Below are 25,095 nucleotides of genomic sequence, written 5' to 3' on the forward strand. Positions count from 1 at the left end.
GGACTTGGTAGAAGTTGTCACAGGTCACCAAGGCTCAGTCACAGCTGTAGGTGACTCCCCTGGGCTCCCATCACTGGGGTGCCAGGAGACATTTTGCAACCTCAGCAGGAGGGTGCAGGTAGCTGGGGTGGCTGGGGTACATGCTCACCTCGGGGTACCTACACCTGCCTCTGTCCAGACCCACACCCATGGGTCCGAGACATACACACACCCCGTACGAGGTTATATGTACTCAGAGCCGTGCACACAGCTACCCAAACACCATACACACTGTCACGTACTCAGGTCCACGCACTCCCAGGCAGAGGGCTCAGATTCCAGCTGTACCCCGATCTCCTGGAGACAGCAGCTTGGCTTCTCTGAGCTGCCTTTCCATGTCTGTCAATTAGACATACCATCTCTCACCAGCGTATGTCCACACGAGTACACACATGCCATGGACACAGGGACACGCTCGTGGTGCCCAATGTGTAAATACAGATATGCTCGCTGCCACCAAGCCTCAAAGGTTTGTAGGATTCTAGCTATTTCCCTGAACCCTCCCGGCCTGGAGAAGAGGGAATGGGTTTGTAAGCATGTCATAAAACACATAACACATCCCTGGACTTGGGGACCAGGCTGGGGGCCAGGAGGAGACAGCCAGACACGGCCTCCCTGGTGGGAGGAGTAGCACAAAAATAGCTGATGGTGCCCTGGGCCTGCCCTTCCGCCCTGTTATCGCTTTGTTCTAGAAACAACCCTACAAAGTAAGTACCATTATCATAAGTGCTTTTTACCGAAAGGGAACACAAGAGCTAGGAGAGGTGCAGTGACTTGCCGAAGGTCACATAGCTGGACGGTGGCAGAGTCAGGGACCAAGCGAAGGCCTGCGTGATTCAGAGTTAGACTTGTTTATATTTATAGACAATGGAGCTATAACTCACATACCGTAAAATTCACCCTTTAAAGGGTAATTCAGTGGTTTTTAGTGTACTACACCAAGTTGCGCAATCATCCCCACTAGTTCCAGAACATTCCATCACCCCAAAAGGAAACCCCAGGGGCAGGAACTCTCCCTTCCCTTCCCCCAACCCCTGGCACCCATGAATCCACCTTCTTTCTCTGGATGTGCCTGTTCGGGACATTTCACATAAATGGAATCACACACCAAGTAGCTTCCTACCCTTGCATGTTTGGGGACTCATCCCTGTGGTAGCACGCGTCGCTCTCAGAGTCTGGACTCGGATTGCCGCCCTGTATCTGTGGCCCCCAGTGTGTGTACTACAGCACCCTCCCATGTAGACGGGATATATAGGAAGTCACTCCAGGGACGCAGTTTATGGTCAGAACACACCTCCACGTGCGGCATTGCACACACCCCCTGCCTCCAGACAATGCGTGCACACCTGGCTCTCTAACCTCTGGCTTGTGCATGCTGACCCCTCTGCCTAGAACCCTTCCGCCCTACCTTTCCCCCAAGCCAATGCCCACTTGCCTTTTTGTTCTGTCAGTGACCCCTCCTCAGGGAAGCCCTCCAGCAAGACCCTGATAGCCACCCAGCTCCGTCCACCTTCTCTTCTTGGCACCTGCCCTAATGAAATGACATTTTGTCCTGCCATCATTGACTTCTTCACTGTGTCCTGTGTTAGGCTGCAGACTCCAAGAGTGCTCAGAGAGGGTCTGTTTTTCTGGCCCCCTCGGCCCCATGTGGCCGAGCTCAGGGCCTGGGACTTAGCTGACATGTCATAAAAGCTTGTGACATAAAGACTCAAGCCTGAGCCCCAAGTTGCATCAAACTAGAGATTGACCTATCACTGACCTCCTTCTCTGGGACCAACTGTTTTATCCCTAAGGGACACACGCTAGCCTGCCAAGGGCTGAGCCCTGGCCAGAGACAGTGACACCAGCCAGCGCAGAGAAGCTGGGACCTGGACCTGTGCCCTCATGCAAGTTCCTTCACCTGTTTGGATTAAGGCTTACCTGCCAAGTGGGGACAGGAGTGGGAGAGCCATCTCTTGGGGCTGTCATGAGCATTAAACCAGTGAGAATATATCAGGCATTCAGAACAGTGGGGAGCCTTCCGGAAGTGTTAGCTATTACTGTGTGAGTCGGTATGAGACTGCTCAAGGTTCTTTCTACCTGGACTGGGTGTCTACCATCTGTTTGCCTTAAGTAGGGCTAGTCTCTGAAACCTCTGCATACAGCTGATGTTCGGGCGGCAGTACCTGTACTGCGACATGGGGTGGTGGCAGTACACATGCATGTGTGGCTGGGCCTCAATTCCTGGACTCCCCAGAGCAGGCCTCGGCTCCCAGAACTGGAGCCCAGGGGTCCCCCGATTCTACCTAGAGCCTTCTCCCCGCAACTCTGCATCTCCCTGAGAAGTCAGGTGGCCCGGGGGCCTCACCTCCGCGGGGAGGCAGCAGATGTGGCTGGTGGTCCGAGGTCTATCTCTTCTGAGCTGCGGACATGGAAGGCCACAGACACACACACACACACACACACGTGTGCAGGGCATACACTTAGGTGTGCATACTTGCAAATAGGCATGGACACACACACACACACACACACACACACATACACACACACCACTGTTCTTAACCCCTACACACCCACTGCATGATTTTCCTGGGGCAGCCGTAACAAAGAATACGGAAGGGGGGTGCGTCCCAGAGATGTATGGGCTCCCCGTTTTGGAGGCCGAAAGTCCGAGCTGAAGGTGTCGCCAGGGCTGGTTCCTTCTGATGCCGTGAGGATCTTTCCAGGCCCCTCTTGCTCCTGGTGGCCTCAGATATTCCTTGGTTTGTAAATGTTCTCCTGTATCTTCACATGGTCTGCCCTCTTGGTGTGTCTCTGTGTCCAAATGTCCTCTCATTATAAGGACACGAGTTGTATTGGATCAGGGCCACCCTCATGGCCTCATCTTAACTCAATTATCTGCGAAGACACTAACTACCTCCAAATAAAGTCCTATTCACAGGTACCAGGGGTGAGGACTTCAACATCTTTGGAGGAGACACAATTCAACACCTCACCCAAAATACCCAAACAGCACTCCCAGGCACACAGAGACGCGGGGGTGCTCGGCTCACGTGACAGGTACACAGGAACACAGGAACACACGCCAAGAGACACCTCTCCTTATCTTGTTCCCTCTGGTTCTCCCAATACTAGCACAGACTAGTGCACAGTGGGGGCCCAATAAATGACGAGAGAAAAAAACACAGGGCTACAAGTTCTCAGACATACAGGTGCACCCAGCCCCTCTTCTCCTTCCTGCCCACTCAGAGGGGTCCAGATAGAGAAAAGCCCCAGGAAAGTTGTGGGGTGTTGGGAATCGCCCGAGGCAGCCGTGATGGTACAGGGGTAGCATCTCTGAAGAGTAGGTCTCAGAACTCAGGGTGCATGGGCAGCCAGGGGCACAGCATTACACTTCTGGCTCCTTCCATTTGGTAGGTATGATGGATCCTCAGACAGTACTGTGATTTGGGGAGACCCAGTATCCCCAGAGTCAGAATGTCCCACTCTGGTCCTCACCTTCTCCCTTCCCTCTTCGAACCACCACCAAGCACTTTTAGGCTCCCTGCCTTGGTTCCTGGGGTGTCTTGGCTGGGTCTCTGGCAAGTGCCTCCCCTCTGCTTCTTTTCTCTCCATTCCCAGGCCGAGGATGTGGCCTCCCTGCTAGATTTTCGGGATCCCAGTGGTGCCCAACCCAGAACTGGGCACACCTGGCAGTGTGGAGGCAATCAAGGAGGGTGGTGGTTTTATCTGCTGGAATTGGAGAGTCTGGGAATGTCGCCCCCTGATTTGTGCAAGATGGGGCCTCAGAGACCTGTGAGCTGCCAGCCCCAGCCCCTACCACAGTGTAGTGAGACAGGCCCTCACGTGGAACTGTATGCCAGTGACAAACAGCTTTACAGACACCCAGGGTCCCAGGGTGACCTCCAGAGACCTAGATAACCCAGAGTGACAGCCCTAGTGACATCCCTCCCCCAAGGATGACGAGCCAGGAAGCCTGCAGACACGTTACAGACTCTCAGAAGCTCCATCTGCACAGTGGGGGGGCGGGGGGGCGGGGGGCGGGAGGGGTTTCCTTTCGCAGCCCCTCCCTGTGCTTTCCCTTCATTGTTCGCTCCTCCTCGTTCCCACCCCACCCCCTACTCCGGGCGCTGGAGGTTCCCAGGCTCAGGGGCAGGGGTACGGTGCGGGGCACCGCAGGCAGTCAAAGACCCTTGTGCACCAGGGGCTGCGCCGCCCCATGCGTGAGCACACACGTGTGTAAGCGCGAGCCTGAGACCACGTGCGTGCTCACGTGGGACGGTGTTTGTGCCTCTGCGTACACAGCAGGCGCGCCATAAATGCCTTGGGGATAGCAGCAGCGGGGAAGGGGCAGAGTTCAGGCCACACTGGGAGAGACAGCGGCAGCTTTGGATTAGAATCTTTTCTCGGCGGTTTACTAGCTTGTAGCATCATGCGGCAAGTGTGACTCAGTTTCCCCATATATAGAAGGGGAAGTCTCATCGCCTTCCCACGTGGCGACGTGAAACCGCATAACGCACGGAAGCGCTTAACACAACGCTGGGCCTTGAGAACCCTCATTACGCCTTCCCTCCGCCCCACCCTCTCTCCAGACACTCTGGGGGTGGAGAGGGGCGCTGACCCAGGCCCCAGACACCCCTCCCTAGCAGGCAGGAGTCCTGGCTTCCTCGGTCCCTAAATTGGATAATTGGAGACAGAGGCGGGTGTGCAAGAGACAGAGAAATCCCTGAGTGGGCGAAGTGCAGGGGCCTGTCTCCCTAGTTAGTCTTCCCCACTCGCAAGTCCCGACCCTCACCAGCGCCCCCACGGGTGCGCCCTGGGCGCACAGCCCGTGCCCTGGGCCGCCGACCCCCTCCCGTGCCCGGCGGTGCCAGCCTCCCTTTGGTGCCCGCCAGGCGCGGTGTCTGCGGCCGCCCGGGATGGGGGGGTTCGCGCCGGCGGCGGCCCCGGCGGCGTCTCCCTCCCCCGGCCCTTGGCGGCCGGGCCCAGGGCGGGGCGTCTGCACAGACCCTCCCTTTGTGAGCGGCGCCTTCCCCGGGCGAACTGGCGCGCAGGCCCCGGGCACCGCGCCAGCGCCGGGAATAGCCTCCCTGCCCCGCCGGCCGCCCCACGCCCCGCGGGAGCCACCTGACCTGCGGGGCCGGGCAAGGGGGTGGCGAGGTCGAGCCGCGTGGCGCGGAGACCCAGTGCGTGCTCGCGGGCTGCGCCACCACCCGCCCCATGTGCTGCAAGGCCTACTGTGTACAGACCCCCCACCTACATGTAATCGCCCACTGTGTCAGCCCCCTGTCTGCGTGCAGTACATACTGTGTGCAGCCCTCTGCTGGGTGCAAACACCCACTGTGTGCGAACACTACCTATGTGAGAACACCCATGTGCAGACTTTTACCTGCATGCGAGACCCACTGTGTGTAGACCCTGTCCTGCAGTGCAGCAAACACCCATTGTACGCAGACCCTCACCTGCCTACAAACACCTACAAAGAACAGACACCCTCATGTGCTCAAATGCCCACTGTGTGCAGACACTGACATTCAAACACCCACTGTGTGTGGCACCTGAATGTGTGCCCGCACCCACTGAGCCAAGGCACAGACATGCTTACACACCCATTAGCAGGGACGTCCTATACTTTCAAATGCCCTGGTCTGCAAGCACCCACATGGCGGGCAAAAACCCTAACGCGTGGACATCTGCATGCGTGTGGTCATCAGGACAGTGCAAACATTTTCCCAGTTCAAATGTTCGCTGTGCAGAGTCCCTGCAAATGCCCACTGTATGCAGAGACTGTCTCCGAGGGCCCTGTGTATGTGTGTATGTCCTTAGTTGATTCCCCTTGCACACTCTGCTCTGCCTGATGCTCTTCTGGTCCCCATGGTGAGGGGCTCTGAAGGTGTGGGAGGAAGTAGGTTGCACACCCCCTGCATTGTGTGGGTCTGGGTGGTGGACTCAGGCATGCAGGGCTGTGGAGTGGGCCTCTTGGGGCCTTCCTGGAAGCCCAGGGGACAGATGCAAGGGCAGGCGGGCTCTGTGGGCAGGATGCCAGCGGGTGGCTTCCCTGAAACTGGGCACAGCAGCTGGGAGAGGTTTCCGGGCCCGCCTGGCCCCACCTGGCCCCGGGCACTCTCGGCAGATGGGAGGGGCAGGCGGGCAATGCCAAGGATGAGCCAGGCCCCAGCTTGCACAAGCCCGCACAAGAGCCTGGTGGACCTGTGCACCCACACCTGTGTGCATGCATGTGCAAACTCTGCACCCAACGTACAAATGTGCATGCTCGTACATACACACAGGCTTGCCCTTTTGTGTTGCCTGTAGACCACAGGAACAGGCAATGGCCCCCGGGGTCCACATTCACCCTGAGGCTTCACAGGACAGATATTTGTCTGTATTGCTCACTGTGTGTCCCTAGCATCTGACGTTGGTTGGTGCTCCGTAAATATTTGTGGAGTGAACCTTTGAATAAAGGGAGACATCATTTTGCAACTATGTACTGAATGTCTATATGTGCTGAGCACGTGTACATCTGAGAATAACCAAAAGATCCTTGGGTGACATTCTAGACACTCATGCAGGAGTGTGAATCAGCTCACACCCACACTGATCAGGAAACATGAGTCCACTTTAATGCAGTCACCTGCAGAAATCAGAGCTAGATGTATGCATCCAGCCCATGTGGACGTGCACACATTTTCAGGCACTCGATTTTCCCTCTTCCCTCCCTGGCAGCTGCTTGTGCTATCCGCTCAGCTACCGGCTCCTGACCTCCCCCTCAGAGGCCACTGGGTGTCCATACCTGGGATTGGAGGTGTTCCTCAGGGCACAGCGAGCCCCACACCTCACTCCCCAATATCTCTTACCAGGTGCCCCCCATTGCACCTGGAATCTCCACCACTTGAACTCCTCTGAAGGCTTAGGTTATGTCTACAGAAGGTTGGTGGGATCAGAGCTGTGAAGGATGAGGGGCTCAGAGGACCAGCTCCTGGACACCCGCAGAAAGCAGCCTGGGAAACTGAGGCCCAGGACACCAAGAAGCAGATGCCCTGCTGGGCCCCCTCTACCTTCTCATCCCCTTGTAGCCTTAAACAGTAGGTTCCCACGGCCTGGGCTGGCTGCCTGAGGTGGGGACAGGAAGGTGGGGGACCTTGCTGGGAGGAGGAGGCCTGCAGGGGGAGGAGGAGCCTGTGGGTGCCTGGAGACAGATACAGAGACGGGAGGCCCAGAAATACCCAGCTTACTTACAGACAGACACACAAAACGGACAGAGACCCTATCTGGGACACATAGACACTCACTGTCCCCTTCTGTCGCAGGTGCTCCCTTCAGATGGGACTCCTGGGGCCCCTGTATTTCCTGGGGGCGGAGAGAGAGAGAGAGAGGTGAGTGCCTATGTGTATTTGGTGTGTAGGTGTAGGTGACATGCATTTGTGTGTACTGTGTGTTTGTGTTTTGCAGGCATAATTACGTGTATGTGGGTATTTGTGTAGGGGTGTGTGTGCATATTTTGGAGGGTGCCCATGTGTGCACACATGCATTTGTGTGTATGTATGTATATGGAGTATAATTGTATGCATGCATGGGTTTGTGTAAATGTTTCAAGTGTGTGTGTTTCTATGCATACTATTTTCATATACATGTATACACATATGCTTGTGTGCTTAGTGTGTGTGTCTGTGGGTGAGTATGTGTGTGTGTGTGTTTAATTAAAGTTTCTTGGGATGACAATTGTTAGTAAAGTTACGTAGATTTCAAGTGTACAATTCTGTAATACATCATCTATATATCACATTGTGTGTTCACCACCCAGAGTCAATTCTTTCCCTCACCATATATTGGATCCCTTTTACCCTCATCTACCACCCCTCTCCCCGGTGTGTGGTTTTTGAGTGTGTGCAAAGTAGTCTCCAACTTCCAAGCTCCAAACTCGAGGATCTGGTTTCATGGGGCCTGGGCAGCTTGCATACACAACAATAGCAACAGCAGCAATAATAACACAGCTATCATCTACTATTTCTGTATTGTGTATGGAGCATTTTTATAAATACCTTACATTCATTTTTCTAAGCTAGGTTTATTGAGGTATAATTCATAAACAGTAAATTCATACTTTTGTACAATTTGACGCATCCTGACAGATAGTCATGTAACCCTTACACAATAAGCCTGAGAGCAGGTCCACCATCCTGGAAGACCCCTGCGGCCCCTCTGTGCAGTGAGTCCCCTCTCCCAATTACCAGCCTCTGTGACCACCAGTCTGCTCGGTCCCTATAGGTTGGCATTTTCCAGAAAGTCACAGAAATAGAGTCACACGGTGATCACACAGCCTTTTGAGTTAGCTCTTCAAACTCAGATGATGCATTCAAGACACAGCCATGTTGCTGCATGTATAAGTAGCTTGTTCCTTTTTTTAAAAAAACTGAGATATAATTCACATCCATAAAATTCACCCTTTTAAAGTGTATAATTCAGTGGTCTTTAGTGTATTCACAGTTGTGCAATCATCACCTCTAATTCCAAAACATTGTCACCCCCAAAAGCAACCCTCTCCTCATTAACGGTCACTCCCCAGCCCGGGACAGCCATGAACCCACGTCCTGTCTGTGGATGTGCCTGTTCTGGACATTTCCCATAAGTGGAATCACACACTGTGTGGCCTTGTGTGTCTGGCTTCTCTCATTAGCTATAGTGTTTTCAAGGTTAATTTGTTTCTCTTTATTTACTGACCAGTAGTCTATGGTATGGGTGGACCTCAGTTTACCTTTTCACCTACGGATGGATAGCCTGGCTGTTTGCAGTTTTTTTGGCGGGGGTGGGCAGTTAGAAACAAAACTATGAGCATTCACCTGGGGTCTTGGTGTCGACCTGTTTTCACTTCTCTTGGATCATACCTAAGGGTGGGACTCCTGGGTCCTGTGATGAGTAAACACCTCCATTTATTAATTCATTGGTTCCTCATAATCTAGGAGGTAACTACTATTATTAGATCCACTCTCTCTATAAGGAGAGTAGACGCTCCCACACATCTCTCTCTCTCTCTCTCTCTCTCTCTCTCTCTCTCTCTCTCTCTCTCTCACACACACACACACACACACACACACACACACACACACACACAGCAGACAGGAATGTTGGGCGGATCACCCACCAGAGGCCCTCCAGGACTCAAGCAAACGCCCAAGGCTCCCCCTGCACATACAGCAGCATGGTTGTCACGAGTCACACCCCCAGAACAGACGCTGGTGCGGCCTGCAGACCCAGACGTGCCGCAGACACACTGCGATTTGTTCATCTTTCCAGCCAACCCGTCTCGTCCTGACAGTAATTAGCTCCCAGACTGGCGGGGAGACGGTGAACAGGCTCCGAGTCATCACCGTGGCCCCACGCCCACAGGCCACGGGCACCCGGCTGTGTGTTCATCCAGGCTGGATGCCCCCACCCCCTCCACCCCAGGTATTACAGACAGGCCTGGAGAGTCAGGCTAGGGTTTCCCACCGTTCCTAGAGCCAGCCAGGACTGTACGAGCCCACCGAGCTGTCAAGCACGATCGTGCCCTGGGGGTTTCAGGACGTGCTTTTGTCCGTGAACTTGTGCTTGCTAACATACCCTGGGCACGCCCAGGTGTCTGTGCATTAAAATGGTGTTTGTCCCTGCGGTCGCCCGGGCACTCCATACTAGTGGAGTGTAAGCGCGCAGGGCTGGCCGTGCGTGGAGAGGACCACGCGAGCCCTGGGCTGGCGTGGGGGGTGGGTCACCGAGCGAGAGCATGCCCCGCCCCGCGCCTGCCCGGGCGCGGGCCGGAAGACGTGAGGTGGCGGGCGCTGGCGTCACGGGTTTCCACTGGGGCCCCCGCGCGGGGGCCGGGATTCCCTGGCGCAGGAACGCCCGTGACGGCGGCGCCGGCCTGCGTCGGCGGTGCTGGGAGGCTGGACCCGGCTGCGGATGACATCAGCTCCGGCGTTTCTGGAGCCGGCCTGGGCAGGGAGGAGAGACTGGAGAAACCAAAGTGACACCGACTAGCAACGCGTGCGCCTGCGCTTTGTACCCGCCCCATCGCGGGCTGAGCGTTGTGCCCCATAGCTACTAATCCAGGTGCTGCTAAGGACTCCCATTTCACAGATGCAGAAAGTGAGGCCCGCGGGCTCTCATCTGTGAAACTTCTTTAAAGCTCTGAACGCATGGCTGGCACATAGGCCGATGCTCAGTTCTCATCGTGGGGTCTTCAGAGAGTCCCCAGTCCAGAGTGAGAGCCTCCTTTGCCCAGCGCTTTCTGGGGTCCAGACCCCCTACGCGCGTGTCTCCCTCTCTCTTGTGAGTGGCAACCAGGCTCAGAGGGCATGTGGGTGCCCTGGCGTCCTCCAGCAAGGCAGGCGCTGAAGCCAGATCTGTCCACCCCGTTGGTCTCTCCCCAGCCCTGGCCCAGCGGTGGCCAAAGGCGGTGCCTGCGTCTGAGCCAGGGCGCCTGAGCTGCCCGGCGGGGTGTGCCCCCCGGCTGGCTTCCTTTGTGCTGAGGCCTGGGCAATGGACTCTAAAAATAGCCCGGGAGGAGGCAAGGGCTATTTTTAGTCCCGGTGGCTCAGGGCCCTCCCAGTTCCTGGGTCAGCAGATCTGGGCCAGGGCTGTGGCGGGGGAGGGGTTCACTTTCCAGGGTCTCCACCCCTCTTGGGTGTCCTCTCCCCCGATCGCGGGGTCAGCCAGCCCTGAGAAGGCCAGCTGGAGAGAAAGGTCCAGAAGTGGGGTAGGTGTGTTGGGGGTGGGGGAAGGGGTCGTCCGAGGCCACCTTTCCTCAAGCCCCACCCCTCAGCTCCCCCTCTGGCTGCAGAACGGCCCGCCCTGGCGTTTTGTTGGGCAAGGAGGCTGCTTTCTATTTTGGGAAGGTGTTGGAATAATTTCCCCGGCTATTTTTAGCTGCTTTGGGGATTCCTCCACCCAAGCTGGCCGCCCCGCCTCTCCGCCTTCTTGTCATGCTCGTCCTCCTCCTCCCAGCTGACCCAAGGCTCGCCTGTTCATAAGGGGCAGACAAGGACACACAGCCCCCTGGAGCATGGGTGGCAGGGTGTCTCCCCTGGGGAAGGCCTGGAGTGGGGAGACCCCATATTTCCTGGTTGTAGTTGGTGGGGGCTCTCAAGGGCGTTCCCACGTTCCAGGTGAGCTACACATTTGGGCTTCAAGGAATCTATGACTCCCTACATCTGAATTCCACCTCCAGGGCAGGGTGGGGGCTTCCTGAAATTCTGACCTTTCACCTCCTTTCAGGGTTGTGACAGTTCCACTCTGCTGAGAACTGAACTTGACCCCCACACGAATTGGTTGGAGGCTTCCATGTCCTCAAGAGGAAGATCTGCTTGGTGAGAGTAAACTGAGGCACAGAGAAGCTGCAGGAGTGGCCCCATCTTAGGCTCACTCCCTGATGGTTCCATTTCCATCCATATCCTTAACAGCTGGGTGGCCTTGGTGGGAGAGACTTCACCTGTCTATGCCTCAGCCTTGTTTGGGAAAATAGGGTAATAATAGCAATTGAGTTGTAGTAAAAATGTGAGTGAGTATATTAACAATCTTAGATCCTGGCAGGAGATGGAGCAGGTGGACCCAAAAAGGATGCTGAGTCTGTCTGGAGTCCAGAGGAATGTTTTGGATTCTAGCTGGCTCCACACCTTGAGCCGATTCTCCAACTACCTGTGTACTCCTCACAGTGCAGGAGGCCGGTGAGAGTAACCACGTGCAAAAGATGAGGCCTTGGAATAATTTCACAGGCCCAGGGTCTCATGACTGGTGACAGATGGGAGGCCGGCACAGTCTCCTGACTATTCTGGCTCTGACCCACACGGTATTCCACAGCTGCCTTTTGCATTCTTTCATCCGGTCCTTCACTCATTCAGTAAATATTTGTTGGGCACTGTATGAGTTTCCTAGAGCTACTGTAACAAGTCACTACAAACTTAGTGGCTTAGAACAACCCAAATTTATTCTAATCTTACAGTTCTGGAGGTTAGATGTCTGGAGTCAGTTTCACCAGGCTAAAAATCAAGATTTCTACAGGGCTGTGGTCCTTCTGCAGGCCCTAGAGGTGCGCGCATCCCTTGGGTCATGGCTCCACAACACAAGGCCTTTTTTCTTGCTCCCATCCTTATGTCACCTTTTCTTTCTTCCTGCCTTCCTCTTACAAGGACCCTTGTGATGACACTGGGCCCACGTGAATAAGCCAGGATATTCTCCCCATCTTAAGCTCTTTCATTTAATCCCATTAGCAAAGCCTGCAAAATACTCACAGGTTCTGAGAAGTAGGACGTGGACATCTTTGGGGGGGCTATTATCTAGCCTACCACAGGCACTTTCTTTGGTCAGACTCTGCTGGGTGCTACACTGTGAGGAACAAAAGCTGAGGCGTTCCTGGAACTCACAGGCCGGGGCCCACTGATAAATTGATCACATGGTCACAATGATGAACAAATAATTATAAACAGGTTGCCAAATAAATACAGCACAGCTGGTTAAATCTGAGTTTTAAATAAACGTATTTATTAGTATAAATATATCCCATGTAATATCTGGGGTATACTTATGTTAAAAGAAAATTTAGTATATCTCATTTAATATTTGTCATAATTATACTTAAAAAATTTAGCTGTATAAAATACTGCCACGCGTGACTAGACCACAACACAAGTTAAAATTGATCATAGCAGGGTTTTAATCAGAGGTAATAAATAAGCCGATACGTGTGTTAGGATAGCTCTGGGTTTAGCATGGGGACTGGGGCTGTGTTCTCCACCTGGGTGCCCACTTAGTGCTTTTCTAGAGGGTTCTTATTAAGTGGGTGGGTCCTATGCGGAAGGCTCCACACCTCACACCTGCACGGGTTCACCCTGCCCTTCAGCGTCCTGAGCCCTTGGGCCAATCAGAAGCGGAGCCTTAGCGTTAGGTTCTGAGGATGCGCATACCTAACTAACTCGGGGCCTTCTGCTCAGCCTCGCGGAGGGCGGAGCCTCGCGGAGGGCGGAGCCTCGCGGAGGGCGGAGCCTCGCGGAGGGCGGAGCCTCGCGCAAACGGCCCTAGTGACACCACTTAGCTGAAGTGCACTGATGATGGGCAGCGACCACGGAGCTCTTGGTAGGCTCGGCGGGCACCTGGAGACCGTGATTCGGGGTTTAGGCCGGTGGGGACTCCCGTTACCGCTCTGAGAGCCCCGGCCCGGCTCTGGGCACCAGTCTGAGGAGCGGCGCCCGCTTGGCCGCCATAGCCCCTTACCAGAATGTTGGGCGGTGTCCTCCAGACCTGTTTGTCCTTCTGAGAAAAGCCGCAGATTCTCCGCCTGGGTGGGTGGGTGGGGAGCTCCTGGATTCGCAGAACGGAGGCAGGATCGCCCTAGCTGCCTGGGAAGGGAGGTGGTTGCCTGTCTTCGCCGAAATGGGCCGGAAACACAGAGGAAGCAGCGGCCGGCCCAGGCGGAAGTTAGCTCAGCCCGAAGGCCTGAGTCTGTGTCATTATGTACTAGGGTCTGTGATGGAGGAGCTTGCCCTCATCCTTCCCGCCCTTTGCAGCGCATTGGATCACAGCAGCCACGACAGTAACAGTGGGCTGTGTCGTTTGTTTAATTAATTTATTTTCTGTGGTGCCATTTGATTTCTGTGAGCCTTCTCTGTGTACCTTCTCTCCAAGAGAGGATAGTCTGCCTGCAGAGATAAGACCCAGGAACAATAGTAAACATCGTTCAGCATTTGGCAGGAAATGCTCACAGGAGTCAGAAGAGGCAGTTGTCACTTCTTTGCACCACAGGCCACTTGGAGGGTGAGGGCATTACAGCATGTCAAGATTGTTGGCCAGTTTTACTTGTATGCTCATTATGTACTTTACGCCTACTACATATCTTCACAACAACCTCAGTGCTACTAATTATCCTCATTTTACAGAAGAGGAAACTGCCACCGGAGCCAGGAGTTGCTGGAAGTCCCCCAGGAAGCTGGTGGCAGAACCTGCCCCACTGGTTCCTTTTCCATCTCACCTGCCACCTCTTGTTTGAATGGAGCCACCCTGTTCCTCCCCTCCCCCGCCATAGTCATGGGAAGGTAGTGGTGTTCCCTAATCGATCCTGGGCCAAGCCCACTGCGCCCTCCAGATCTGAGGTGTCTTCTGAAAACAAAGAGTTCCCGAGAACCCACCAAAGGAATGTTTCAAAGTGTGCTGGCCAGGAAAGAGAGCAGACACGAAGGGCACTTCCTCCCTCGCTCTGCTCCAAAGGTCGCCCGGATGCGACTGGCAGACGGGACAAGACAACAGGAGTGTCAGGAGGAAGGCAGCTTCCACTGCTTCCTCCCGGTGGGGGGATGTTGCTGGGAGAGCAGTTCCATGACCCAAGGGTCAGGCTTTGGCTTTTTTTGGCTCCTAAAACAGTCTGTTTCATGCCTTCTACAGCATGGGTGACTGTAGCGCTGACCCCATAGTTGTGCCGAGGTTGTCCCACGAAACTTTTAGACCCTGGTCTGAGAATTCCTCCTTCCCAGAGGCAGCTGCACGTGGCTTTGAGGATGGGGACGTGGGTGTTTGCCAAACTCAGAACCTTTCTAGATTCTCCTGCGACTTGGGGAGTAGGCTGGGTTCAGGTGAACTGCCTGGCAGCACTGGCAGTGCATGCCGGGCTTTTCCTGAATGTTCCCGTGAGTAGGAATTCATCTTTCTCCTGCTTAAAGCTGATTTCTTACGTAGACTTGAGCTTTAGGAGAGTGTCCCTACTACTTGCTCCAGAATCCCAGTGCTGCTCAATGTGTGATTATTCGTTTTCTTGATCACAGAAAAGGAGTAAGACGATGTCACTGAGATCATCTGTGGGAATGAAGGTACGAGAAGGGATGTGGCTGCCATATGAGATCACAGAGCAAGTGAGGGGCAGAGCTGGACACCTGTTAGCTAGCCTAGTTTTCCACCTCACCCTGTCCTGTGTCATGTAGGCTGACAGGCTGTGGTGTTCTGACCAGAGGAAACATTTCTTTCTCAACCTGGGGCTTGGAGTTCTTCCCAGAGTGATACATTCTGGCGAGAAAGTGCCACATTCTTAGGGCTGGCTCGCCAGTGAGGCCTGGCATCACTCTTTCCACTGTAAACCCTGTGCTGACTTCCACACACCAGCCACACATGTACTGCAGAAAGTGCTGAGCCTGATGTGGCCACCCAGGGGGAACCCCCATCCTGGAGACTTTGATGCTGCCTCAAGGCCCTGAATGTGGGATATTTTTCCTCAATTCTTTGGATCACTGGGGGACACTGAATCCTGAACCTGCTGCACTGGCTGCCAGGGCTCCAGAGCCCAGCCATTGCTTGTGAAGGACTTTCTTGGAATCTATGGACTAGCCAGGAGGGTGGAACTGGCAATCAGGCAGGTTCCTGCAGGACGGAAGATGGCAATGGCCAGGAGTTGAAGCTGGCAGTGGGTCAGAGGCACAAGCCCCGATAGGATTGAAGCCATCACTTAGAGAAATACTTTTGCTTCTGTACAACAGCCTTACAAAAGTCTCATTTACCCTTTCTTTGGTACAAAAACAGACTTACTAATGATTATATTAAATAAAGTGTGTGCAACATGAAGGTTGGTTGGTGATCCTCTGTTACCCTTCTTTCATTTGCATCAGTTTCCAAAGGTTTCTCTTTAGTGCAGTCGATTGGTGCCAAAGGTTTACGTACAGAAGAATGTTAACTATAAAAACTAAAGACGGACGAGGCTGGTGGGTATGGGGATGTGCTGCCCACATCCCTTCAAGGACGAGCTGCCCTGCTTCTGGGAGTGTTGTCAGTGGACACCCTTCAGCTGTCAGCCCCCACAGTAATTGCTTCAGCTGCAGAGAGCGGCCTGGCCCAAGGTCAGGATCAGGGCATTCTGGAGGCAGCCCATTCAATGGCTGATCAAGATGGAGGCCTAAAGGCCTGCAACCCCTGGGCTAGCTTGAGGCATTCCCACTCCCACATGTTTTGATCCCAAAAGTCCTAATAAACATCCTGAATGCAACACCATCTGCTTCCCAGGGAACCCAACCTGCTCTTATAACACTGACATAACCACGCTTGTGTGTCTGTTTACTGCTTTCCTTTTGTAGAGCAATGAATTTGAAGTGATAGAAATGACAGAATGTGAGGGTTAGTCTTCTAGAACTACTGCAGGACCCTTAGAGTTCCTCTTGTTCTGACTTTTGGTATTTTAACGCCGTGTTATTAGTGTGAGAATTTCATCTTGGTTGTGTTTTTTATCGTTATAAAGAACGCTAGAAGGTCTCCTTGGATGTTTCTGACCTTGCTCTCAACTCTAAAATTAAGCACCAGTTGTTAGTGACTTGCCCAAGGTCACAGGAAAGCTGGTCTGTTTCCACTTGTTAAGGGTTTTTAATGTACTTTAAAGAAGAGGAAGAGATACCAAAACAGGATGAAGAAAGTGTAGCAGAAAAGAAATATATAGATTGTAGGAAGAAAAAAATTGAATACGCTATTATCACAAAGCGAGGGCAGGATTTACAAAAACAAGAATTCCTCGTGCCCTGCAGGTGGTGTGGTCTGCTGTGAGGAATGTGCTCTTTCAATTTTGTCTCTGCGCCTTTCCCTTCCAGTTTCTTTTGGAGAGAGCACAAAAGTCTAGAGATGTTATCGTCAGTCACAGAGTTGAATATAGGTCTGGATCTTAATTCAGTGGTGTCGCCACCATATTCACGCCTCCATCCTGCACTGTTCGGTATTTTGTGTTCATAAATTAAAAGAATAAGCATGACGGGCCTGAACAGCCATTGAGCCACTGACCAGGCTGTGAATGCTGCTGTGATGTGAGAGTTTTTATCTTTAAAAAGTGATCCTGAGTGAAAGATTAGCCTCTTAATTTGATAAATGTAGTCATTTTGATTTGAGAGGTTTTAAAAAAAAATTATACCATCTCCTGAGCAAAGAGGTTTTGTGAACTAGAATGCAAGGTCAGTGAACGTTTTTTGCATTTGTTGAAAAGCTGGTTGCATTGCAGGAGGGTTACAGGTTCCCTGCTTCTGAACAAACCATCTTCCAACTTCCTGCATCGAGAGGCAGGGCAGGCTTCGCAGGCGTGCGGACTGTGCAGCCGCCTGGGTTTAATGCACTACTATTACCATCTTGAAATTCTTAACTTAAAAAAATTTTCAATTACAGTTGATGTTCAATATTAGATTAGTTGCAGGTGTACAGTGTAGTGGTTAGACATTTATATACCTTCCAAAGTGATTCCCTCCGATAAGTCTAGTAACCCCTTGGCACCATACATAGTTATTATGATATTGTTGATTGTGTTCCCTGTGCTGTACTTTACACCCCCCGAAATTCTTCATTTTTGAACAAGGGGCCCCGTGAATTCTGTAGCTGGTCCCACTGAGAGGCTGTGACTCAGAATTTGCTATTTCTTCCCTCTTGGTTTCAATAAACTCTTTGAAGGAAGATTCTGAAAATTGTACTGGTGTCTTGAGTTTGTGCAGTGAGCGCGTGGATGATCATTTTGAATTTCTTTGTTTACTCTCTGCGGGGCAACGTACGCTTAATTTGGGAGTGCACTCATACTCAGTTAGGTCATACCCTCCCCCTCTCAATGCCAGCAGGCCCGACCCCGTGGCCCCAGGCCTCCTGCTTTATGGGGCAGGACGTCTGCATTCTGGATGCATGCGTTGCCGTCCATGGCTTATCTCAGCTTCACGACATTCGACATACGGTGGGCTTCACCAAGTGGATAATGTCACGTCTCCACCATGACCATGGCCTTCACAAGTGTCACTGCCACACCTATTCATCCTTCCCCCAACCCCTGATCTTTTTACCTCCTCCATGGTTTTGCCTTTTCCAGAATGTGATAGAGTTGGATTCATACAGTGTGTAGCCTTTTCAGACTGGCTTCTTTCCCTTAGTATTTCCTTGTTTCCAGCTTCTAGAGGCACCTCGTCCCTGGCTCGTGGCCCCTCCTCCATCGTCACAGCCAGCAGTGCAGCCTCTTCCATGTCTCTGACTCTGAGCCTCCTGCCTCCCTCTTATGAGGACCCGGTGATGACACTGGGCCCCCTGGAATCCAGGGTCGTCCCCATCTCGGGGGCCCTGACTTAATCCCACCTGCAAAATTCCTTTCATCCCATGTAAGGCGACAGAGCCACAGGCTCTAGAAATGATAGGATGTGGACACGTTTGGGAGTCACTCTTCTGATGGCACAGCCTGGGCACAGGTTGCTGTTCTAGAACTTCACAGCATGGAATCACACCGGCCATCCTCTGTGTGAGGCTTATTTCATGCGGCACAAAGTTTTGGGAGTCACCCAGGTCACTGTGCTTTTGTACTAGTTTATTCCTTGATATGCTGCGTGGGATTCAGGAGCATGAATGGACCGATCACAGTTTGTTATCCACTCACCTGTTGCTGAACACCTGAGATGTTTCCAGGTTTTCACTATTATCAGAGCTGTTCTGTACATTCCTTCCAGGAGTTTTTGTGGATATGTTTTGATTTATCATGGGGAAACACAAGTGCAACTGCCTAGTCATAGAGATGTGTGTTGTTTGATAAGAAATGGCCAGACCTTTTCCCAAAATGGTTGTAGCATCACTCCCTGCAACAAGCTTGGAGTCCAAGTTGCTCCACACCCTCAACAACTCCAATCTTTTACATTTCAGCCCTTTAGGTGGATATTGGGTAAGGTTGTGTGTTTTTCTTTTTGTGGTAAAATATATGTAATATGAACTTTATCATTTTAGCCAGTTTTAAGTGCACAGCTCAGTGGCATTAAGCACATTCACACTGTCATGCAGCCGTCCCCACCATCCATCTCTAGAACTTTCCATCTCCCCAAACTGACACCGTCCCCATTAAACACTCACTCCCCTCCGCTCCCCCAACCCCTGGCCCCCACCACCTACTTCCTGTCTCTATGAATCTGACTCCTCTGGGGACCTCACATAAGGGGAATCACACAGAATTTATCCTCCTGTGTCTGGCTGATGTCACTGAGCATCATGTCCTCTGGGTCCGTCCACGCTGTAGCGTATCAGAATGTCCTTTATTTCCAAGGCCGAGTAATATTCCAGTGTGTGGCCGGCCCACCCTTGTTGATCATGCATCTGTCTCTGTTTGCCTTTTGGCCGCTGTGAGTCGTGCTGCTGCGGACATGGGTTTGCAGGTATCTGTTCGAGTCCCTGCTCTCAGTGCTTCGTGTGTACACACAGCAGAGGGACTGCTGGGTCACCTGGTAAGGTTTAGGTTTTTGAACTGCCTTCTAATCTTATACTTTTTGATACACTGGGGATAATTTTCATGTAGTCGAATCTGTAAATGTTTTATCAGAGAAAGTTCTCTGCTTTGAGGTCAGAATCACCCAATTGCAGACATATTATTAAAACTTGAAATCTTTGTGTCCTGCTGAATTGGGCCACGACTCACTCCTTTTCCTGGCTGTCTCCGGTGGTCGTGATGGTCTCTGGGTGATGGGCAACAAGACTGCAGGGGTGAGATTAAGATCTTCTCAGGCTCCCAGGCCTTCAAAGAGCGAGGCGTCTTCTCATGGGCCATGCCAAATAGTCCAGAGCCGTGGGACACATGGATCACTCATACGCAGACTCTCAAATAGCCTTTCCCCTACATGCTCTAACTACAAATCACAAATCCCATCGAGGCTGAAGGCTGCTCATGTGTGCTGCTGCCTGAAGCAGGTCCCATCCGTGTTGCGTCTTCTGAGGGACAGGTGGGGGGAGTGGGTGGTGTGGGGCAGCCCCTGCCCCCCCCCAGCAGCGGCCAGGGAAAGAGTGGAAGACCCAGAGCTGGGAGAAAAGGACAGTGAGCCTTTTATTGTGGATTAATTCACTTTGTATTAACAATTCCACACAATATTAAAACACTGAGAGAAAGTGGGTGTGATGCACCTGGAATTTTAAAAAAATAATAAAAACCACCAGACATCCAAACGCAGATGGGGTAGAACCTGCCAGAACCACAGATTGCTTCTGAAAACTGGGAACTGGTTGTTACAACATTTGGCAATGGGTTCCATGGACGGAGAAGGAAGAGGGCCAAGTGTCTGACATATGGCTTGTTTTCAGGGGATCCTGTGGCAGGCTGGCTTTTTATTAAGTGCTCTGGAAGGACCTTCTGTGGCCTCACCTTGGCCTAGAAACTGCCCCTGATCACTCATGCTTGGGGTGAGGGCCCCAGGGCCTTCTCCTGCAGCCTCAGAGCTCAGGGCAGGGCTGACTGAAGCTGGTCACAGGGTGGATGAGCTGCCTGGAGGCCCAGCGCTGTCCTGGACAGGAGGCTGGCTGGGACATCAAAGCCACAGACAGCACCTTCCCAAGCAGCCCTGGTTTATATCCCCTGGTGCTGGGGATTACAATGCATCACTTAATTCTTAGCCTCTGGATCACCTCTGGGAGGATGGGGGAGGGGTACATGGACTAGATTCTTCCTGGGGTGGGGGGTCATCAGATTGGGCAGCCCCACTGGGCACACTGAACCGGCTGCAGAGGACAGGGAGGCCCCATGTCTCCCACCCCTGCCTGCTGTGTATGTGTCCTTAATATTTTTCCCCCATGACATGGTGGGGAGAGGATGGTTTCCGCAAGGCTCATATTGCCACCCCGCCAGCTCCATAATGCAAAGGGCTGTTCCAGGCCACGAAACGCCCCATAACCATGTTTCCACGGCGAATACTTGTGTGAGGAATGGACAAGCAGCATATGTTGTCACGAGTGCTCTGATGCTTCAGGTCTAATTACGGACAGTGACAATTACTTTAAATTTTAAAAAAAAGGAAAGTTTTGTTTTGGTTTTCCTCAGCCAGAAAGAAAACAATGGTGGGGTTTCTGCCGATCGCCACCTCCCTGGGGTCCGAGGCTGTGGGCACCTGATGGCCAGGCTCAGGGGACAGGGCACTGGGCACCTGGGGGAGGCGCTAAGCAGGTGCAGTGAGAGGGTGGGTAAAGGGCTTCAGTTTCCCCAGACCACTCAGTGTCTGACTGGGAAGCCTCTCCTGGCCCAGGACGCGGTTTACTGCAGGGTTGGGGGTGGGGGACACGTTGGGCGACTGAGCCCAGAGCAGGTGATGGAGCCGATCAGCTCAGGTTCAACCCCACCTCTCAGCCAGGGGTCCTGGGCTTTGCTTCCCACTGGCTTCTCTGGGGTCACTTGGGTGGGGACACAAGGTGGGGCTGGGCAAGGCCGGGGGTGGAGAGAGGGGAGGCTGGGCCCCAGGGTGCTCCTGTCACTGATATCAGGACCTCCCACCCTCTTTGGGCCTGGTGGCCGGACAGTGGGGGGACGCAGGAGGAAGGATGGGCGTGCAAGGATCTGATGTGGGTTCAAGGGATTAAGGCTTTTGTCACAAAGCAAAAGGGGAGCACTCGTTGCTAGTCACCAGAGGGCTGGTGGGAAGGGCCAGCAGATGCCCCCCACTTCCCACCGGCCCTAGGACTGGCTTTTGTTCCATCCTGCCGGGGACGGCGAGAGGTGCCCAGCCGCCTACTCCCTGCCCAATGAGACGTGGCTGCAGCACTGGGCACCTTCACGGCTTGCCCCCTCCAACTGCAGGTCTGGAGGTGCCAGGCTCCCCGAAGCCCCTGGTGCTCCCGGACCGGCCGGGGAGAGCTGGGTGTTGTGGAGAAGGACTCGGCCTTCCAGCCTGTGCCCTCGGGGAGCTACATGGAGGGTCATCCTCTGGAGCCATCTCAGCTCTGGCAAGATCTGAGCCTTGGTCCTGGCCCTGGCCCCGCGGCTGTGAGGGGAAGGCCTGGGTCTGGCGGCTGTCCAGGACCCCGCTGACAAGGGCCTCAGACTCTGACGTCCACTGGGGCCACAGGGGCAGAGCTGGGCTCGTTTCTTCCCACAGTTTGCCTCCAGGCCCAGGGATACGACAGGCAGGGACCCGAGTCGAGGGCTGTGTGGGGTTCTGGTGGGTGCAGGTGGCACTGGCAGGGGAGGGAGGGGGTTGCTTTCGGCCCCTTCCTCCAGCTGTTTTAACTGTCCATGTTGTAACAGAGGAAAAAGTAATTTTAAAAAAGGGCCCCTGCCTCCACCCCCTGATTCCATGAAATCTTAAATTTCCAAGGCTGGTGGGAAGAGTGATGAATTGTCATAATTCCTCTCACTTCCTCCAACCAGACGTTCTGGGTTTGTGGGGTATGAAAGCAGATCCCCCGTTAGTAGTGAGTGAGGTGGGGCTGCAGGCCCTCACCGTCCAGGCCTTCCAGCTACTTCCAGACCAGTTAACACCTTTTCAGTCGAAGCACCAGGCAGCCTAGCCTACCAGACAGGGCCTCCCCAGGTTGCAGTTCTGTGTGAACAGTGGCCATGCCTCTGACACATGCCGTACAAATGCCATACAGCGGGGTGACACTTGGTGACACAGGGAGTGTTTTCCAAAGCCCCCGCTCAGCCCCCTAAAATCCACTTGTGCGTTATTACATAGTACAGCTTAGCTGCATGTTCAGCCATCAAAATCTGATTTTAGCAGTATGGAATAACTTTTTTAAATGAAAAGGAGAGATTTTTCCAGAAAAGCTCATTATGTGCCACCCTCCCCGCAATTTTACTCAGCTTAAAATAAAAAACGGCACGGTAGCATCGACTTGGCAGAAGTCTTCACAAATGGCCCAGTTGTGTGAGAACGGCCAGCCAGCCAGGTGGCCCAGGTTGGGGGACCAGCGGCTATCACACCTGCCCCTTCCCTTCTCCCAGCCCAGCTCGGGTCTGGACCACAGCTCAAGCGGCCACTGAGAGTTAAAAAAATGGTTACCACATTGCTTGGGCATTTCAGTCATTCCTAATCGGAAGTGGCTGTGAAGCCACCATCCCTCTTTTGGTTGGGCCCTGAGGGCTGCACTGTTTGGTCTGAAAATCCATCATAACCCAGAGGATACATTTCACCCCAGCTGGGTGGTGACAACTTTTTGCATTTCTTTTGGCATTAAAAGTTTCAGGGATTCAAAATGTGTTGCATACTGAATGATGCTCTGACTGAGACGGGGTGGGGGGAGGTGGCGGGAGAGCAAGAGGGAGAGAGGAGAACACACGAGAAAACAAAGCTATAGAATGATACAAGGCTTCTTGTCCTTAAAGGGGTTCTCGGAGGCGGGGACTCCGACCAGCAGGGGGTCATTCCGGGCGTGCTGCTCACAGTAACTCATGAGTTCCGACGAGGCTTTGGAGACCTGAGTGTGGGCACAAGGATGAGAGGAAAAGTAAGGGGCTGATACACGTGTTCGTAGCAGCAGGATTCACAATGGCCAAAGGCAGACACAGCCCAAATGTCAATCAACAGGTGATGGACACACACAGCGTGGCCCGTCCACATACGGGAGTGTTACCCAGTCGTGAAAAGGAGGGAGGCACTGACACTCGTCATAATGGATGGACCTTGAACACACGGTGCTCATGAGAGAAGCCGGACACACAGGCCACACAGTGTGTGATTCCACTTATGGGAAATGTCCAGAACAGGCACATCCACAGACAGGACGTGGGTTCGTGGTTGTCAGGGACTAGGGAGGGAGATGGGGGTGTGACTACTGATGGGGGCTTTTTTGGGGTGATGAAATGTTCTGGAACTGGATAGAGGTGATGATTGCATAACACTGAACATACTAAATATCACTAATGGTAAACATTATGCTCTGTGCATTTTACCACAATTTAAAAAGATTACAAGAAGAAGGACCGAGCCTCCCTCAGCAGTTGCCCAGATTTTGAACAGAAAGGGTCAGAGCTAGATGCAGTCTCTTTAGGATCCAGCCGAAGACTATCCTCCTCAAGAAAGGGCCGGACAGGAAGACTTCCGCCTGCACATCGGTGCAATTGAGGGGACGAGACAAGCCTGTCTGTGTCTCCTTTCTGTGCAGTCTGAACCTACTGGGGTTCAGTGACCCCCAGCGAGGGCACTGACCCTTCGAACTACCTGCATTGGGATCCCCAAAAGAGGAGGGAGAAGGGAAGGTGCCTGGGGAAATTGACATGGGTAAAACATGGTGCTGAGCGTCCGGGGAGCGGAGGAGCACTAGCAATGGCGCCGCTCGGCCCCAGGCAGCCCCTTGGCCACACGCCCCAGTCCGCCCGGTCGTGCATTTGGGGTGCTGCAGGGGCCGTCCCGGGCTTGGGTGAACAGGGCATGTCCATGGGATCTCATCCCAGGGGCGGGAACTGTCTGTCCGTGGGGCTCCCTTTCTCAGTCCCCCGCTTTCTCGCCCATAAGGCCAGACAACAGTGGCAGTTGTGCAGCGGTTGCTGGGTGGGACAGATGAGGCGGGGGGGGAGAGCGCTCTTTGAAAAGCCTCTGCAGTGTCTGCGGCCTGCAGAGGTGCATCTGCAGCCTAGGCCCTGCACCCCAAGGACACCTCTGCCCGGTGCTGCTGAGGTCTGCACGCTTGCGGGTTCAGCCAGGGGATGCTCCCACCCTCAGATAGCGACAGTTGCCACTGTCATGAGCGTGAGGCTGCTCCCAGGCGGCCACCTCTGATGAGCAGACGGAGCTCGGCGTTCCAGAGTCGTATTTGGAAAGTACCCCTCCCAGATGACAAAAATAGTCTCCAGGCCCTGAAATAGCTGGTGCTGTGGCTCTGGCGTGTGGTAGCCCCCTGCCTGTCTCCGGCGTTGACAGGAAGGCTCTGCCCACAGTGTCAGGGCCACCATGCCCGCAGCGCATCCCAGGCCACATGACCAGGCGGACCTTTCAGACAGGCCGATGGTCTGTAGTTCTGGTCGCTGTTTTGGGAGGACACAAAACCTCAGGCGGGACTGGGAGGGCGAGTGGGTCACGTCCTGACTGCCCTCCTCCCCACTTTCAAAGGGGCGGCCGGAGGCTGCTCCTGAACTTCAAACGGGCGGGATGAATCACTGCTCCGCCAGGGCTGGGGGCTGGCACCGCTCACAAAGCAAAACCACTTCAACCGGGCCCTTCTCTTTCTTCAACCCAAAGGAATGCTTTGAATGTGCAGAGTTCTGGTACATTCACCAACCTCCGGGGAGGCACTTCCCCCCATGGGGGCTCAGCCCTCCCACCTGGCTGGGTGGAGGCCCATGGGCCTCCCAGAATCGTTCCCCACTCCCTTCCACTACCTGGCCGTCAG

The 25,095-nt window shown here is 53.6% G+C and overlaps 1 protein-coding gene and 1 long non-coding RNA gene across 23 annotated transcripts in view; one reads left to right on the forward strand and one right to left on the reverse strand.

Annotated features, from left to right (window-relative positions):
- GNG7 (G protein subunit gamma 7) overlaps positions 1 to 25,095 on the reverse strand; it is a 144,213-nt gene that overhangs the window by 12,855 nt on the left and 106,263 nt on the right. For 7 of the 22 annotated variants that reach the window (XM_074337520.2, XM_074337528.2, XM_074337529.2 and 4 more), the window contains one exon: positions 19,805 to 23,184. Coding sequence is in view for 6 of the 22 variants with exons in the window: in XM_074337528.2 (XP_074193629.1) it covers positions 23,059 to 23,184 (126 nt within the window). In the remaining 16 variants the exon portion in view is untranslated. The other 15 variants (XM_088792241.1, XM_088792240.1, XM_088792242.1 and 12 more) reach the window with 7 other exon arrangements.
- LOC141572661 (uncharacterized) lies at positions 10,082 to 15,594 on the forward strand. The gene is made up of 3 exons (XR_016018980.1): positions 10,082 to 10,753; positions 11,272 to 11,363; positions 12,984 to 15,594. It is a non-coding gene; the product is annotated as an uncharacterized LOC141572661 (long non-coding RNA).

Source organism: Rhinolophus sinicus, chromosome 15, assembly GCF_057876585.1.
Source record: "Rhinolophus sinicus isolate RSI-liver-muscle chromosome 15, RSI-T2T, whole genome shotgun sequence".
NCBI lineage: Eukaryota > Metazoa > Chordata > Mammalia > Chiroptera > Rhinolophidae > Rhinolophus > Rhinolophus sinicus.